Source organism: Euphorbia lathyris, chromosome 7 (assembly GCF_963576675.1).
Source record: "Euphorbia lathyris chromosome 7, ddEupLath1.1, whole genome shotgun sequence".
In the NCBI taxonomy this organism is placed as follows: domain Eukaryota; kingdom Viridiplantae; phylum Streptophyta; class Magnoliopsida; order Malpighiales; family Euphorbiaceae; genus Euphorbia; species Euphorbia lathyris.
Genome location: NC_088916.1, coordinates 10904550 through 10922518, shown reverse-complemented (window position 1 = coordinate 10922518; position 17969 = coordinate 10904550). Strand labels below are relative to the sequence as shown.

The 17969-nt window shown below is 34.1% G+C and overlaps 1 protein-coding gene and 1 long non-coding RNA gene across 4 annotated transcripts; both read left to right on the top strand.

Moving 5' to 3' along the window:
• The first annotated feature begins 684 nt into the window (after positions 1 to 684).
• On the top strand, positions 685 to 4751 carry LOC136200572 (uncharacterized). 2 transcript variants are annotated; one of them, XR_010673391.1, is made up of 4 exons: positions 685 to 967; positions 1435 to 1510; positions 2667 to 3209; positions 3909 to 4751. XR_010673391.1 is itself a non-coding variant. In XM_065990943.1 (4 exons), exons 1-3 carry the CDS (start codon positions 821 to 823, stop codon positions 2787 to 2789), a joined length of 342 nt encoding a protein of 113 aa, XP_065847015.1. In that variant the 5' UTR covers positions 685 to 820; the 3' UTR covers positions 2790 to 3209; positions 3909 to 4751. The 2 variants fall into 2 exon arrangements, 1 of the variants encoding a protein (XP_065847015.1); XM_065990943.1 differs by having other exon boundaries at positions 685 to 963.
• A 5735-nt stretch (positions 4752 to 10486) lies between these two features.
• Positions 10487 to 14295, top strand: LOC136200935 (uncharacterized). 2 transcript variants are annotated; one of them, XR_010673613.1, is made up of 3 exons: positions 10487 to 10654; positions 13572 to 13676; positions 13991 to 14295. It is a non-coding gene; the product is annotated as an uncharacterized lncRNA (long non-coding RNA). The 2 variants fall into 2 exon arrangements; XR_010673614.1 differs by having other exon boundaries at positions 13547 to 13676.
• The last annotated feature ends 3674 nt before the right edge of the window (positions 14296 to 17969 follow it).

The following is a 17969-nucleotide window of genomic DNA, read 5'->3' as shown; positions in this document are numbered from 1 at the left end:
TTAGTGCCTCCTAACTTCATATTTTATTAATAATTTATTATGAATAAGTCTCTCTCCTCACACTATTGGTAATATAACAATAAATAATAACTTTAATAATAAAATAATAAATAAGGAGTGAATATAAGGAGCATTGTTGGAGATGATATATCTTAGTCACTCTTAGATCACTAAGAGTCGATTATTTATATTATTTATAGAGAGTTCACTAAGAATCTCTTGGAGATGCTCTTACGGAAGTAAAAAATTTAAACTAAATATTTTTGGTTGAATCTATATATAATATAAAACAGTAACGATGGAACTGAGGTGTCACTTCCTCCTTTTTTACTGATAAAAAATATAATATAATATATCATATATTAATTTTAATTCTATTATTATATTTATCTATAAAAAGATTATTTAAAGTAAATGTGAAAATAAAATAATAATATTTAATTTATATAGAACCTTTATGTCATTAATTGTAATTATTAAATTATATTTTTATTAATATTTATATATTAAGATGAATCCGTGTATCGTACGAGCCAAAAACTAGTTATATATAAAAGAGGCATTATTTAGAGGAAAAATCCAATAAAACACACGGTGATTTTCAATAACAACAAAAAATAAATAAATAAATATAAATACTGCCACTTGTAGGGCACACCAACACAAGCAGTTTAAAAAGTTTGAATCGAACGTGAAGGGTGGGTCTTCTGTCTTCTCCGCCGTGCGGGTGGATCTCCTCTCCTTCTCGCCGGAGAACATCGGCAAATGCAAAGAGAGTTCAAGAATCTGAGATATCTCCTCTCAATCTGAGTTATCAAATATGGAATCTGAGATATCTCCACTGTTGACGGATGCGATTGCGATTAGGTTACTGCAACTCGTGATTCGTAAATCAGCATCTCTTGATAGTCATGAAGCCATACAAATTGATCTTCACAATAAAATAACCTGCAGCAGCTACCTGTGGGTAAATCTTTGTACTTTTGTTTTGTTGTATTTTATGTTTGAATGGGAATGCTGAAGATCTAGTCTGAATGACAAAATTTTAAGTTTTAGCTTCTCGACAGTTTGTGTGATTTTGAACATCTGAGTTCCAATTTTAAAAAAGCCCATTTTTTCTGAATTTTGACAACTCGTTTTAGCTCCATTTTTTCCAAGTAAAAGAGTGAATTTATAGATGATCATTTGTGAATCAGAGGATTATATATGTGTTTACTTTCATCTATTTCTGCCACTTACTGGAAATTCAATTTTAGCTATGTTAATGAATGTATTGAAAATAATTGATATCCTTTTTGTGTTCATTGCTTTCATTGGTTTATGAATGGCTATTTGTTAATTCAATGTAATGATGACAATGTGGTGGTTGATTAACTATTTTCATGCTATTAACAAATGTATATTTTGAATTGATTGTTGATTTATTGGATGCAGAAATTTAAGAGTGTTGGTGAAGAAGGAGCTGAAGAACAGTGATGTTGGGGGTTTGGGGAGGATTATACTTCCAAAGGTGAGGTTTACTGAACTGACGATCCATTCATTTTTTTTTTTGTCTTCTGAAAACAAGTAATTGTGGTGTTTGGATAAGCCTAGGAATCAAGTAATTCTCGTGTTTGCATAAGCCTATGAATTAGAGAAATCATTATGTTGCTTTCTTTCAAGATGATTCAACTTCGTATATGTTTATGACTCATTTGCATGAAGAGCCAACCCCTGTCATTGTCTTATGTTTTTTTACTTATTTATGTGAAGATGATGACTCTGGTTGTTGTACTACCTGGGAGGGTTTGTTTAGGAACAAGTATTGAAATTTCTGCTCTTTATAATCATCATTAATTCACAAGTGTCATAAAGCCCTTTTGTCATGTACAAGAGACATTCTTTACTTTTCCTCAAAGTAGGTTCCTTTTGGGTCTGCTTTGTGGGCTACAATGGTCATTCTCAAATCGGGTAAAACTTTCCTTATTCATTCTTTGAAAGGTCATTTGTTTATTAATAATAGACTTAATCATGATATAATTTTCTTTTAAAGTATATTGTTAATAATAATATCAGCACTTATCTGCTTGTTTACTTGCTCTTACTATAAAGTGGTTAGTATCTGAAGGTTAGACAATTATTGACATGCACAAATTTTTGCAAATTTGGGTTATAAGCTGACTTTATAACTAATATTCGATTTGCAGTCCATTTCATTCTGTTTCAGTGTTTCTGCAGCAAAATGTTGATCAAAATATGTATTCACAGTGCTGATTTCTGAAATAATCTTATTAACATATAAATACCAAATTTATTAAAATGACACATCAATTTTGAGGTCGAAATAGAAATTCATTTTTTGATTTTCCATTTCGAAAACCGAAAATTGGGAAAAGAAGAGAATTGGAATAGAGAAATGAAAATGTTTTCTAAAACTGAACAAGACCTTAGTTGTGCACCATTCCTAAACTTCAATTTCTTTGGTGCGCTTCCGATTCTCCTATTTTTTAATAAAATTGAAGATTTAAAATTTTGAATGCATATAGTTCTGAATCACAAAATTCATTCCAAATTTGGAACTTGAGAAACTTTCTGCTATTTTGTCTTCTGACCAGTTTGTGCCTTTATTCACCTAAGGAAATGATGATATGAGGTTGTATACTGATTTAATTGGGTGGATGCTTCAGGTTACAAGTGCAGCTATCCAGTACACAAGTAGTATGATGCGGTTTGTGAATTTCTGGACTGAGACTAATTTTGATGGAAGATTGGTCATTCATTGTGATAGCTACAAAAAAAGTATTCCCTAGGACAAATCATTTCAAAACATCAAATGTACCTACCGAATCATCCAAGAGTTCAGGAACTGTGCCAATAAATGCAATGACCTTGGTTGAAATGTTCCTAGATTCTGTAAGTAAGTGAGAATTAGCCCCAGTTTTCATTACATTACATATGTAATTACTGAATGGGTGGTGGACCTCTTTCCGACAATTATTACCAAAGCATCCATGATGCAAGTACTTGAAACTGGAACATTATGCAAAACAAACACATGTTTGAAACACATTAAAAACAACTTCAAATTTGTTAGCTTGGACAAAAACCAAGCAACGCTAGGTATTATCTAGATGATACTGCTGATGTACAGCCATTGGCAACTTCTTCAAGTTTGAAATTGAGGTGCAACACAGAAGATCAAGTGTCTTTAGACATTGGCATTTAAAAAGGTATAAACTGTTGCTTTTTTGTCGCATGTTTATCAATTATGATGTTTATTTTGGTATTTGAGTTAATTTGGAAAGATGATGAAAGACATTTATTTAGTAGTATTGATTCGTATATGACTGAAGCAAGAAATGGTTTTTTTAGAAAAGGAATATGTTCTAGTTGTCATATGCACAAGCTTTGACCCACTTATGTTCAATTTCCAATTCCAAATGATCATTGCTTATATTTTTTTTGTGCTTTTGTGTTTTGAAAATTATAAACAGTACAGTTAGATGCAAGAATATTTCAGAATATTAGAACCAAGGTTGAGGACCTATAATAAGTGTTGGTTTTTGTTCAAAAAATCATAAATTATGTTTAACGTTCAAAATAGAGCATTATCCTGTTTCTTTTTTGAAATTTCATTGTTTTGTTTTGATGAGATGATTATATTGTTGGTTTATAGTTATGGATATTAATGGAAGATGAGATTGCAACTGATTCATCTTGCTTTTGATGATTAATACTGTTTTTGAAATCTCTACTTGTTTTAATGGGAGTTGAGATAGCAACTGATTCATGTGAATGCTTCTGGTTTTTATGATTACAATTACTTAAATATTCAGCTGATTCAACTGTGTTTCTGCAATAACATCACCATCTCCTCCTAAGTTTGTGATTAGCACTAAGTTATCCATTTGTTGTAAATCTAATTCCAGGAAGATGAACTCCAATACGGAGAGTCAGCCTAGCATTAGAAACCAAGTAAGATCCTGCGGAGACAAGTGCAAAGCATGCTAGTTATGTCGGTCAAGTGAATGAAGCAATGGAACTTAAGCGACATAAGAACGAGGTCCACTTAGAAAGTATTAATAGAAGAGTTTCTGGTATAGCGAAAGAAACAGTTTGGAGCATGGATATGTGTGTACAGCAGTCCCTCCCTCGCATTGAACCGGTAGAAGTTGTATCTTGTATGGACTCGGTAGTGATCTTGCATGCAACTAAATTCCCCCAGTTCCTTGCAATAATGAAATAGCGGATAAAAAGAATGGGCATTAGGAGCATGCATCGAAGAAGCAGAGGCAAGTCTCTAAATAACTTATGACCTCAGGCTACTGGCAAATGAAAATCTGATATTTTGGGCTACTGGCAAGTCTCTAAATATCTATTTTTCGAGAACTATTTTTCGCTCTGATTCTCAAAAGCTCTTGATTGAGGTTTACAAATACATACAGATAAGTTTCGTGTAGACATGTCCCCTCCCTCAAAATGATTCTACTTTCGCCTTGCCTCCGGTCCGGTTTTGACCTAGCAGATTAATTATTAACTGGTAATTAGAAAGTGTAGCATTTTATTGTTCAAACTCTTACAGATACAGATAATGTAACTTATGTTTGTAAGACAGATATGTTTAGGACAACTTAGTGTTGATCAAAATTAACCTCTCATCAAACCTGATCAACCTTCACCCGTATAAAATCACTTTCCCAAAATATATGACTGTCAATAGGCATTGCCGGAAAATTTAATGATCAAACAATCTTTGTTTACTTCTGCTTGGATTGAGGTTAGTGGAGATTAATTAAAGGGAGATTATTTGTGTAACCTTGCCTGGGAAGGAGTTTAAATGGACGTTATTTTTCTAACCTTGCTTAACCTTGCTTGGGAAGGAGTTTAAGTTTAAATGAGGGTTAAATGGAGGTTCAAAAACCTCCAATTTCAGTTCCACCAAATTGGTGGGATCTGGAGGTTCTCTAATCTCCCCTCCCTTCCCCTCCCTTCCCCTCCCTTTAATGAACCTTACGAAACTTTCCTCCAATCAGACACCAAAGAGAGACTCGCAATCCAAACGAAACAAATAAACAAAAGAAAGTTAACTTAAGAGATTAGCAATGAAGACTCTATCATTTTCGTTTTCTAGAAAAACAAATTGAGCTCGCAACTCTAATACAATGTCAATCTGTTTTCTTTTTATTTGATTCAAAATAATTATAGGGAAATAAATTGGAAGATGACTAATTCATGTTACTCTTATAATTGCATTGCTCGTTTACGCATGTAATTAAATCTTTTTTAGAGTTGTAAAGATTGAGTCCTTGACCATTCATGTTTACAAATTTGACTCTTGATCTTTAATTTTTACACATGTTGAGCACTCAATAACAATTTACTTATTCAAGCTGTTAGTGAATGGTTTAATATGTATGAAAACCATCAAATCTTCACTTAATAAACTTATTAATGTATATAGCACCAGTAGTTGTTGTATTTCTTATTCGTGCTGCTGTTTTTTTTTCATGGAAAGTGAAGTTCTTGGGATCACATCATAGTGTATCTAGTCTTTAATTCTACTCTATTTATTTTGTGAATTTTGCCAATTTCTTTGTCAATAAACACAGCAGCACCTTAAACCTCCAGGTACCTTCCAATTTCAAAAAATTTCATCACTTATATGTCTAGCGGCACCAAAAATGACATGTTAACTCATAGTCGAAGAGATTTATGTGGTCGAATGTTCAAATTTGAGAAGCCTTTTATGCAATTTTACCAAAAAGAAAAACATGATTGGTTGTGTAAGTTAGATATTGTTTAGTTTTAATACATTTATCTTCTGAGGAATGAATCAGAAATTGACTAGTGTAAATTAATGTCACTTTTATGCTGAGAAAAGCAAGCTGCAGTTTTCCTCCATAGATTATGAACTATAGGAATGTCACTTTAGTTGGGGTACGCTACAAATGAAGATGGATATGGGCAAGGCAAAACCACCCCAATAAAAGATGGTTCTCGACTGCACGAAATGCACCAACCCAAACAAACTAAACATAGTGATGTTATTAGTTGCAAATTATGAATGAGTTTCCGAATGTTATAGTATATGGTAGAAAAGGGATAAGGTATTACAATAGACTTATGGTTTTTGGGAAATATCAATTTAGTCTCCACGTATAAAATAACATCAATATAGGCTTAAGCGTTTAAAAAAGTATCAATTTAGGCCTCAATAACGGATTGGACATGTCAATCCTATTACTTCGTTAATTTCTCCCTCCACGTACAATTGATAGAACTTAACGAAGTAATATCAATGACGTGTCTAATCCCTTCTCAAGACCTAAATTGATACTTTTTTAAACATTTCATCCTTCCCAAAAACCATTATCTTATTTTGATACCTTATCCCAGTAGAAAATTATGAGTGATAAACAAACAATCATAACAACAAAAATTATGTGTCAAAGTCATGCTTTCTACTATAAAACATATTCTATGACAACAATGGGGAAAATGATGTTTTCATCTTCTGGGAACAGTTTAATCAGTCTTTTTTGGTTTAAACTCCCATTTAGGCGAATAAATGCTTTTGGAGAACATGGTTTTATCAATACTGCATCTTCATATGCTTCTAAACGTATAGGGCATTCTCCACAACCTCTTCACATATGCTTGTTGAGATCACTGGCTTCTCATTTTGCTAGCTTGTTGAGATCAAAATATTCTACCCATCAACATAAAATAATGATAAATTTCTTTAGATAAAGATGTAAAAACAAAATAATCTACTACAGTAACCTCATTATCATTCAAGGAAAATTGTTTGTAATTGTGGCCAAATACAATTCAGTCCCCATAACAACTAGCAATATATTGCAATAAACAAATTTCCTCCTTTCATAATAAAATTTAGTGTGTAAGGTTTCTTTATCCAGACAACCCTATATACAGAAACATCTAGGGAAGCATATACTGATCATTTGGAATTGGAAATTATACATAACTGTGTGAAAGCTTGTGCATATGGCTGCAACACATTCATTTTCTAAATTAAGTCAAATACCAAAATAAGTATGATAAACCCGCACGAAAACCTTCCTACCCTATCCACCTCTCCTAGACTCGACTCTCCAATCATAATTGATAAACATCATCAGTCTTCTACCCAGACTGTTTACTTTCTTTACCCAGTATCTATGCAACTAAAAGGCAACCATTTATCCCTTTTTAAATGCCAATGTGGAAAGATACTTGCTCTTCTGTGTTGCACCTTGTTTTCGAACTTGAAGGGGTTGCCAAACTTTGAAGCAATAGCAGTGCATCAGCATTATCTTCTAGTTAGTACCTAGCATTCCTTGGTTTTTGTCCAACACTGCATACAAAGATCTCAGGAGCTGAAGATTATAACAAACTCGAAGCTGTTTTCCACATGCTTTCGAACATGTGTTCATCTGATCTGTCATCCCCAATATTGCAGGTCACAAGATCTGGGGATTTTTCATCACTGATTATTGCAGAAATTATTTTCTCTGCTACAAACCCTTCAGTGATTCCCTGCGTTTCTCTGCTACAAGCCCTTTACACAACTCATAGCATATTGTGGCATCTGCTACAAAAGTTGTGCCAGAGCCAACAACTTAGACCAATGCCGTTGAAAATGTCTATGTCATCAACTCCAATAATAAGCTTTTTCCCCTCAAACTTCTTTTGTATTTCTTTGACCTTGGTAGAAGAAGATGGATGATTCAATGTAGATCCAAGCCGACCAATATGTACTGCAACAGGCAAAATTTTGATTACACTGTGCAACCAAAATATTCAAGGACAATATGACCACGTTTTGATTCATAGTGTAGATCCAACATTTGGCTGCAACACTACAAAAAATGGGGCACACCAAAATCAGGGCAGCTAGGCAGCATATAATGAAAAAGAGGCCATAAATAATGCTTACAGAAACCATGATAAAACTTTGTAAGCATTAGGAGGAAGAAATGTGGGTAAGCAGTTGAATTCTCCCTGCAGCCTCTGGGAAACTTCTATCTATTCACTTTTACTCTGGATCAACCTTCAAGGATCCCACATAAATAACATCCAAATTTTGTATGGGTTCATGACTATCATTTGATGGTCCTTCTACCACTTAAGAAGGGTAGACGAGATGCTGATTTATGAATGCAGTTTTTAAACATAAATGCGATCCCACCAATTCCATCTTGAGATATCAATGTCCAACACCGATGACATATACACAGTTGCTTCATTGTTTCCGGCCAGAAGGAGGGGTACGTCATCGCAGGAGATAGAAATCCACCCCTCAAAACGTAAGAAGTTCTTACTAAGAACCAAAAAGGGCTGCTTATGTAGGTGTATTCATATTGTGTGAGGTCTTCAGTTGGTAATTTAGTATATTTACACCTCAGCTTCATCTGTCAATCTTATCAACTTTTGATTTTTTTTTGTATTTCTGTAATTTTTAAAATCTATTTATTAAAGATAAGTTCAAGTTTAACCTAACGTATTAAAATGTAGATTTAGTCTTAACATAAAAAAATTGATGTTTTGTAAAGTCGAATGGCACGCTTCAACAATATTCAAACCAAATTTTTCAAATTTTTGGTAACGTAACACTAAGATTAATCATTCTTAAAAAATTAGGGTTAAATTTTCACTGCTTCATATGTTAGGACTAAATATGCACTCTACCGAAAATGTTAGAGTCAAATTCGATTCTTATCCCATTTATTAATTACACTAAGTCCACTTTCTATAGAACTTTTAGAACCAATTTCACCTTACTCTGAGCAACTCTAATTGTCTTATAAAAGGACTAATTTGTAATTTGTCAATAGTAGCTAACCATTAGAATGTAAAAAGCCAAAACCAAGCGAGTTGCTCAATTGGTCTAAAATTTATAAATCGGATAAGGACTAAATTTAACTCTAATGTTTCAACCGAAATACAAATTTAGACCTAACTTATGAAATAGTGTAAATTTAACCCTAACGTTTCTAAACAAGATCAATTTTATTTAGTCTATATAGGCTCTATTTAGTAATATTTCATTGTTTAAAGGTAGATGAGATGGTTAAAAACATTTGCTTCTTTTTAGAAGGTCCTAGGTTGAATTCCCCCTAACCTCAATTTCTAAATTGAGGAAATTGTTTATTTATTTAAATTTTATTAATTGCAATATTTTGAACCTATTAGGTACTCCCTAAATCCAAATTTCTAATTTTTTTTTTGGCCCGGTTTCATAAATCCAAATTTCAATTTTTTTCCTCTTAGGCCTCCTTAAATCAATTTTTTTACATGTTCAGCCCTCTCTAAATCAATTTTTTTTTACATGTTAGAATTATTAAACGAAATCTAGCTTAATTTTGAAAAATTTTACATTAATATTTAAAATTGGTTCTTGACCATTCAAATTATAACACGCATATATACAAAAAAAAAAAAATAAGCAAGTTCGATTAAGCAAAAAAAAAAAAAAAATCCCGAATGCACGTGTAAAATCGGCTGCCCTAACCGAGTAATCTTGTATTCACCACTGCCCATGACATATACACAGGGTGGGTCATTGCACGGCGGACAAGACCCACCACACACTTTGTTTTCTTTGTGCAGGTGTAGTTGTATTGTGTCCCATCTTCAATTGGTAATTTGGTAGGAGTAAGAGAGTACCAACCTCAGTCTGATCTGTCAAACTTATCTATTTTTGTTTTTTGTTTTCTAATTCTTCTAATTTTAAAATGTATTTATTATTAAGGGATAAGCACCAAATTTCACCTTATTGTTTTTTATAAGTGCAAAATTGGCTCTAAGTCCAAACATGATATGGACATATCAAACATGAATTAAGTGTTGGGACATATTCACATTTTTTCATAGTTTTTACATTTTTTAAGTGTTTTCCTCATTTTTTCCATTTTTCACGTTTTTTTAACATATAAATTATAAATTTGCCAAAATAAATGGATTTGAGAAATTAGATAGAGAGGAGATTAGGGATGTAGTGGAGGTAGGTTTGTAAATTACAAAAATACATCATTAAGGATAACTATTCATTGGTTAAATTGAAGAATAACTATTGTCTAAAAAGGCAAAAATCAAATTTAAGCTCCTGAACTTTATCTGTTTTAAGGATCAAGTGTTGATCAATTATTTTTCTACATTCGCATCTCTTATTTTGTGATTTTCAGCATTAAAATCATCAAATCGTCTTTTCGCCTCCCAAAATTGACGGAAAAGTTAAATAAATGTCAAATCCATGACAAAATCAATGATCAAAGGTTAAATGTGAAAAAATAATTGATCAGACGCTTAATCATTAAAACAGTTAAAGTTGGGGCGCTTAAATATACTTTTTGCCTGAACATAAATAAAAAGATTCCAAAATTGAACCAAACTTTATTTCCCCCTTCTGCGAACCAAACTAGTGCTAAGAGTGACACGACTTCTTGAAGGTGATGTGTCACTCTGTTCTTACTCGATACCAAACCTCTTACACCTACAAATTCAAGACATTGATATCTTAAAGTTTGTATAGGTTTTGAGGGGCGGCTCTTCTTGCCCGAGAACAATGAAGAACCGATCGGTACTGATGGAAACTGATGAGATGCTATTTTTGCTGTGCTAATGATAGTCATGAACCTATACAGAACAATCTTCAACTCTGGAGCAATTCAAGGTTTTCTTTTATTCTCTTTCAGTATTAGAATTAATCTCATTTGCTATATTCTTAATTTATCACTAGGCATCAATTTGAATTAATTGATATCAACGCATAGCATAGCAAAGAGGTCATTTGACGTTTACTTCCCATGTCTTATTGCTATGATGTTGAATTTGGGACACTTGTGGATGGTTTCTATTTTTTTTGACAATTTCCTTCACTGTAAACTCTCTCCTATTGGGTTGTGTAGGTTATGTTTAGTGGGTTATGTAATAATTGGGTTGGCACGTCAGCACCAGCACGGTAAACTCAAAAGGGAACGTAGAATTTCAAACCAGCTGCATTCAGACAGGAGGCATTCCAAACATATGCCTTTATATCCATCAAAACCTTAACATATGTTCAAGATATAAAAAGCAAAAGGAACACAAACTTGGTATTGCAACTGAAAAATGAAACGTGTCATACATCATAGGCAACTAAAATATTCAATGACAATATGACCATGTTTTGATTCATAGGGACATACGGCTGCAACACAGAGAAAGTGGGGCACATAGGCAACATATAATGAAAGAGAGGCCATAAATGATGCTTACAAAAACCATGATAAAACTTTGTAAACATCAGGAGGAAGAAATATGGGAAACCAGTTGAAATCTCCCAGCAGCCTCTAGGAAACTTCTTCCTGTTCACTTGTATCTACATCAACCTTCAGCGATCCCACGTAAACAACATCCTAAATTTGATTGCACATTTGAGTATGTATTTTTATATGCAGCAACCTTAGATTGTACATAGTTCAAGTCTGACATTTTGTTGATGCTGCACACAACCAATCAACAGTCAAAAATCATTCAAAATTTTCTAGATCCTATATAGTTCAAGTCTGACATTTATAAATCATCCGAGCCTAAGCATGATTCTAAGACAGTAGTATGATAGACATACCTGTATAAAGTATATCCACTGAGTACAATCTTCTTGAAAATCCACTCTGGCACAAGCTTTTCAAGCATCTCCATATGCTCCTCTACCTCAGCTGCAAAAGTTAATAACTTCAACAATGATATAATCAAATATTATTAATGGTTTGGAGTCATCAAAGATTTACACGTACCTTTGTAACTAATAGATTGGAAAATCAGATGAATCACAGAAACAAGACTAGGCAAGTCGATGAAACTATGCTCATGCTTTTCATTTGTTTAGCTCTTCTCTACCTACAAAAGTTAATCAATCAACTAGATTTTTTTAGGGATAATAACGTTAACGTACAGAATGGCACAAATTTAGCCCTAACATTTCTATGAAAATTACAGGCAAACTTTGCTTCAAAAGTGACAAAAAAATTAAGTAAATAAGAGGTACCTCTATCAACAAAATGAAAATAATTTGTATGGGTTCATGACTATCGGTTGATGGTCCTTCTACTACTCGGGAAGGATAGCCGAGATGCTGATTTATGAATGCAGTTTGTAACCCTAAAGGCAATCGCATCCCATCAATTCCATCTTGAGATATAAACTGCTGCTTCGTTGTTTCCTGCCAGATGGAGGGGTTGGTCTTTGCACAACCGAGAAACCCACACCTCTAAACCTTTTCTTTCTGTAGGTAAGAACCAAAATGAGTTGTTTATGTAGGTGTATTCACATTGTGTTAGGTCTTGGTAATTTGGTAGAGTAACACCTCAGCTTGATCGATCGTGAATTGGAAAAGGAAAAGAACCCAATTCCGAACCCATTTCCAAGTCCAAAAGCCAATACGAATACCCGAGGAAAGAAGGGCCACTCAAGAAGAGAGCCGTTACACCGGTCCAAAAGCTCTGATACCATGTAACAATATGAATTGCTCAGTGATTGTTATTCATGTGTAAATCAATATACATAGTATGTGATTACATTGTAGTGAAAGACCGATCCTATATTCTAGACTATAAATAAGAAATTTAGCTGTGTGTTGAGTATACAGATAAGTGCAAATAATATACTCTAATAAATATGGCCACGTTTTGATTCATAGTGTACATTCGGCTGCAACATGACAAAAAATGGGGCACACTAAAATCAGGGCAGCTAGGCATCATATAATGAAAAAGAGGCCATAAATAATGCTTACACAAACCATGATAAAACTTTGTAAGCATTAGGAGGAAGAAATGTGGGTAAGCAGTTGAATTCTCCCAGCAGCCTCTGGGAAACTTTCTATCTATTCACTTTTACTTTGGATCAACCTTCAAGGATCCCACATAAATAACATCCAAATTTTGTATGGGTTCATGACTATCATTTGATGATCCTTCTGCCACTTAAGAATGATAGACGAGATGCTGATTTATGAATGCAATTTTTAAACATAAATGCGATCCCACCGATTCCATCTTGAGATATCAATGTCCAACACGGATGACATATACACAGTTGCTTCATTGTTTCCGGCCAGAAGGAGGGGTAGGTCATGGCACGAGGGAGAAATACACCCCTCAAAACGTGTTACTGCACCTTCTTTTCCTTCTGTAGGTAAGAAGTTCTTACTAAGAACCAAAAAGGGCAGCTTATGTAGTTGTATTCAGACTAGAGATCCTCTAGAGTTGAAATCCTTTAGAGTTGGTGGAGTTGTAATCATCTCAACCATTAATTACAAAATGAACAGATGAGATTTGATTGATCAATAAATGATTAATTAAATATTAAAAATTTATCAATTAAATCTCATCCATTAATGTTAGAATTAATGGTTAAGATTACAACTCCACCAACTCTAGAGGATCCTTACACCTGTATTCATATTGTGTCAGGTCTTCAAATGGTAATTTAGTATATTTGCACCTCAGCTTGATCTGTCAATCTTATCAACTTTTGATTTTTTTTTCGTATTTCTTTAATTTTTAAAATCTGTTTATTAAAGAATGACAAGCCAGAATCGATGCAAGTTATGGTGCAGAGAGAAGTTCAGAGAGCTTTGAAAGGGAAGAATGTTGCAGATAATAGCAACAAAAACCATGAGTTTTCTGCTTTTGCAGGCATGAGCGCGGCAGGTATTACATCTGAAAACTTAAATTCTGATTTCGAATATGCATGGGTTATTGATTCAGGAGCAACAACTCACATGACATTTGCTGATCATATGATGATTCATGTAAGTAAGGCTGATGCAAATAGGAAAGTTTTTCTACCTACAGGTGATGCACATAAGGTAGTAAAACAAGGAGATATCATGTTTAGCAATGGTTTTGTATTGAAGAACGTATTGCATATACCAAAGTTTAAATACAGTTTACTTTCAGTAAGCAAATTATTGAATGATGAGGGAATTGGGATTCAATTCTATGCTAAGCACTGTGTTTTGCAGGACCAAGTCTGTAAGAGGACATTGGCAATTGGATTCCTGGAGAATGGATTGTACTACCTTACTAGAAGATCTTTTAATAAAGATGTAATAAATAGTTTCAATGTCAAGTTTGATCATTGTATTTTGAGTGTTCAAGAAGATGTTACAGATATGATGACCATTTGGTATCAAAGGTTAGGTCATTTATCTGGGAATAGGATGAAGTATGTGCAAAATATACAAAGTCAGGGGGGAAATCCGGATGTTGACTTTGTACACTGTGATGTTTGCATACGTAGCAAAATGACCAGACACCCATTTTGTAATAGTACTTCAAAATCAATAAAATTGTTTGATTTGGTTCACATGGATGTATGGGGACCGTATAAAGTAGTTTCTCTCACTGGTGATAGGTTTATATTGACTATTGTGGATGACTTCTCCAGGGCTATGTGGCTCATTTTGTTCAAAAGTAAGGATCAAGTACCTTAGTTGATTGACAACTTCATAAAAATGGTACAGACACAGTATGATACATTAATCAAATGTATCAGGTCAGATAATGGTACTGAATTTGTTGGTCAGGAAACTCAAAGTGTTTTGAAAGAATGGGGGATAGTTCATCAGAGAACCTGTATAAATAGTCCACAGCAGAATGGGAAAGCGGAAAGGAGACACATGAGTCTTACAACTGTGGCAAGGGCGTTGTTAAAACAAGCAAGTTTGCCTCAAAGGTTTTGGGGAGAAGCAATGTTGCATGCTGCAACGTTGATAAATGTTCATCCAACCAAAGTTTTAGATTGGAAATCACCTCATCAAGTTCTATATGGGAAGATGCCAGATTATAATAAATTGAAGGTATTTGGTTGTACTGCATTTGCAGCCAATACAAGTGCACAAAAGGGAAAATTTGATGATAGAGCGGTAAAGTGTGTGTATTTAGGAGAATCTCCTGGACAAAAGGGCTGGAAATTGTTCAATATCCAAACACAGAAATTATGTGTTTCAAGAGATGTACACTTTATTGAAAAGGAGTTTCATTATTCATTTAACAAATTTCCTGTTTTGACAGATACAGAACAAAGATCCATCACAATACACACAGTTATACCAAATTGTGCTGAAGAGAGTATTATATCGACAAATACTGAAAATGCAGTTCCGGACTTACATCAACATTTTGAAGATCACACCAATAATGAAATAGTGCCAGTAAATTCCCAGGTGCAAACTCTAGAGCAAAGTGAAGTTCAAAGAGAACAACACGATGATCTAAATGAACAAGAAGCTATAGCGCCTAAAAACACACAAGAACCACAATTGAGAAGATCCACAAGACAATCCAAACCACCAACATGGATAACTGATTTTGTGTCCAACAATGCCAGTGAAACTATAAGTTCAGAAAAGAAAGCAAAGAAGAAGATGCCAAGTTATACAATACAACATGCTGCCTTTTTGAGTAGCATTGCAAAACTCCCAGAACCAAGCAGTTACTCAGCAGCTAGCAAGGATCCTAATTGGGTTAAAGCAATGGATCAAGAGTTGAAAGCACTTGAAAGTAATGGAACATGGGAGATGACAAAGCTACCAAAAGGGAAGAAAGCAATTTCATCAATGTGGATCTTCAAAGTGAAATATAAAGCAGATGGCAGTTTGGAGAAATATAAAGCTAGGCTTGTAGTGAGGGGTTACAATCAAAGATGGGGGATAGACTATCATGATAGTTTTTCCCCAGTTGCAAAGGTGGTAACTGTGAGATTCTTACTTGCTATAGCAGTTCATTTTGGTTGGGAAATCTATCAAATAGATGTAAACAATGCATACTTGCATGGTTACATTGAAGAAGAGCTCTATATGGAGCCACCTGAAGGATATAATGCAAAGAAAGGGGAAGTTTGCAGACTTGTGAAATCCATTTATGGACTCAAACAAGCTGGAAGGCAATGGAACAAAGAGATAACTTACACATTGATGAAATTGGGATTCAACAGGTCTGTACATGACTACTGTATGTTCTATAAAACTGAAGGGAATGAATTTACTATGTTAGTCGTGTATGTGGATGATATCTTATTGACAGGATCGTCATTGAAAATTATCAACGATGTAAAGCAAGAATTGCACAAGGCCTTTACCATCAAAGACTTGGGAATTGCTAAGTATTTTTTGGGAGTAGAATTATCAAGATCAGAGGATGGGGTGGTGTTATCTCAACATAAGTACATCAATGATATGATCAAAGAGGCTGGATTAACAGAAGCAGAAGTCGCATATGCTCCTTCACCCGCAGGAGTGGACCTTACTGAAGATAGTCCTGTTATCGATAATTGTGATCGATATAGGAGAATCATTGGGAAGCTTCTTTATCTTGGTTTCACCAGGCCTGACATAAGCTATGCGACTTAACAGCTTAGTCAGTTTCTGCAACAACCTACCAAAATTCAGTTCAATGCAGCAGTACATGTGCTGAGATATTTAAAAGGAACAACAACTATGGGGCTGTTTTATCCTACCAGGTCAAATTTAAGTATTAAAGGTTTTTGCAAGAATGATTATGAAGAGCAGGATAAACAAAGCCAAATGAGAATGACTGCATTCAGTGATGCTGATTGGGCAAGGTGCAAGGAGACAAGAAGGTCAATTGGATGTTATTGTGTATTTCTGGGTAATTGTCTTATTTCATGGAAGGCAAAGAAACAGCCAACTGTGAGAAAATCTTCGGCTGAAGCAGAATATAGGGCCATGGCAACCACTTCATGTGAAGTGAAATGGATCACATATTTGCTGACAGAGTTAGGATTGGATATTGAAAAACCAATTCCTTTGTTCTGTGATAACAAAGCTGCAATTCATATTGCAGAAAATCCGGTTTTCCATGAACGGACAAAACATTTGGACATTGATTGTCACATAGTCAGGGAACATTTACAGAGTGGGCTCTTATGTACTCCATATATAGCTTCTGAAAACCAGCTGGCAGATGTCTTCACGAAGCCATTAACATTTGCTCAAATGTTACCTATGATATCGAAAATGGGAATTGTTGAAATGGAACAAGTAAAAGATAGAAAAACAAGTATAAAGGTGAAGGATATTTCACACGTGAAGAGGGAGTGTTGAGAATGTAGCACGTGTTCAACTAGTGGTCATAATAGACCCCAATTTTGGCGGGAAAATTAGTTGTTAGTCTAACAGCTAATGTTGAGCTGTATTTTGATATTTTCTATTATACCCCTCATTGTCGATTATAAATATTCAGACTACAATAATAAAGGGTAGCGATTTTCATTTACTTTCTTTTAGTTTTACAAATAACACTATAACCGGCTTTTTCAAATTTTTGTTAACGTAGAGCTAAAATTGATTTTGCTTGAAAACGTTATAATTCAATTTAAATCATTTCCGGCATTAGAGCTAAATTTGGACTTCGTAAAAAATGTTAGGTTTAAATTTGATTCTTATCCCATTTATTATTTACACTAATTGCACTTTCTATAGAACTTTTAGAACCAATTTCAAACAATTATTAAAATAATATTTTAAGAATTTTGTTATTAAAAACTAATTTGAAGGCTTCAATTTCATTAAAAAATTTATTAATTGGAACACTAAAAAATTTGGTAAAGCAAAATAAAAGTTGGATTGCTCTCGTGGGGGTAAAACATGGAGACCCTCTTTCTCTGATCCTATTTAGTATAGCTGAACATTTTTTTAGTCGAAGCATTACACGCCTTGTTGATCTTGGTCAATTTGACCCAATGTGGTCTACTCTAGAAATCATAAGATGCCAACACATTTGCTATATGCGGATGCAATTCGATTGTTTTGTAAGGCAACACTCCCTAATGTTTGGGTTATTGCTGGACCGTTTGATTTTTATGGCATTGTCTCAGGTCAGATTGTGAACTGGCATAAGTCTGAATTGTATTTTGGGAAGCATATCAGTCCACACCTTATAGGTCGCCTTGCAGAGGTCACTGGAATTAGGATTGGCCAA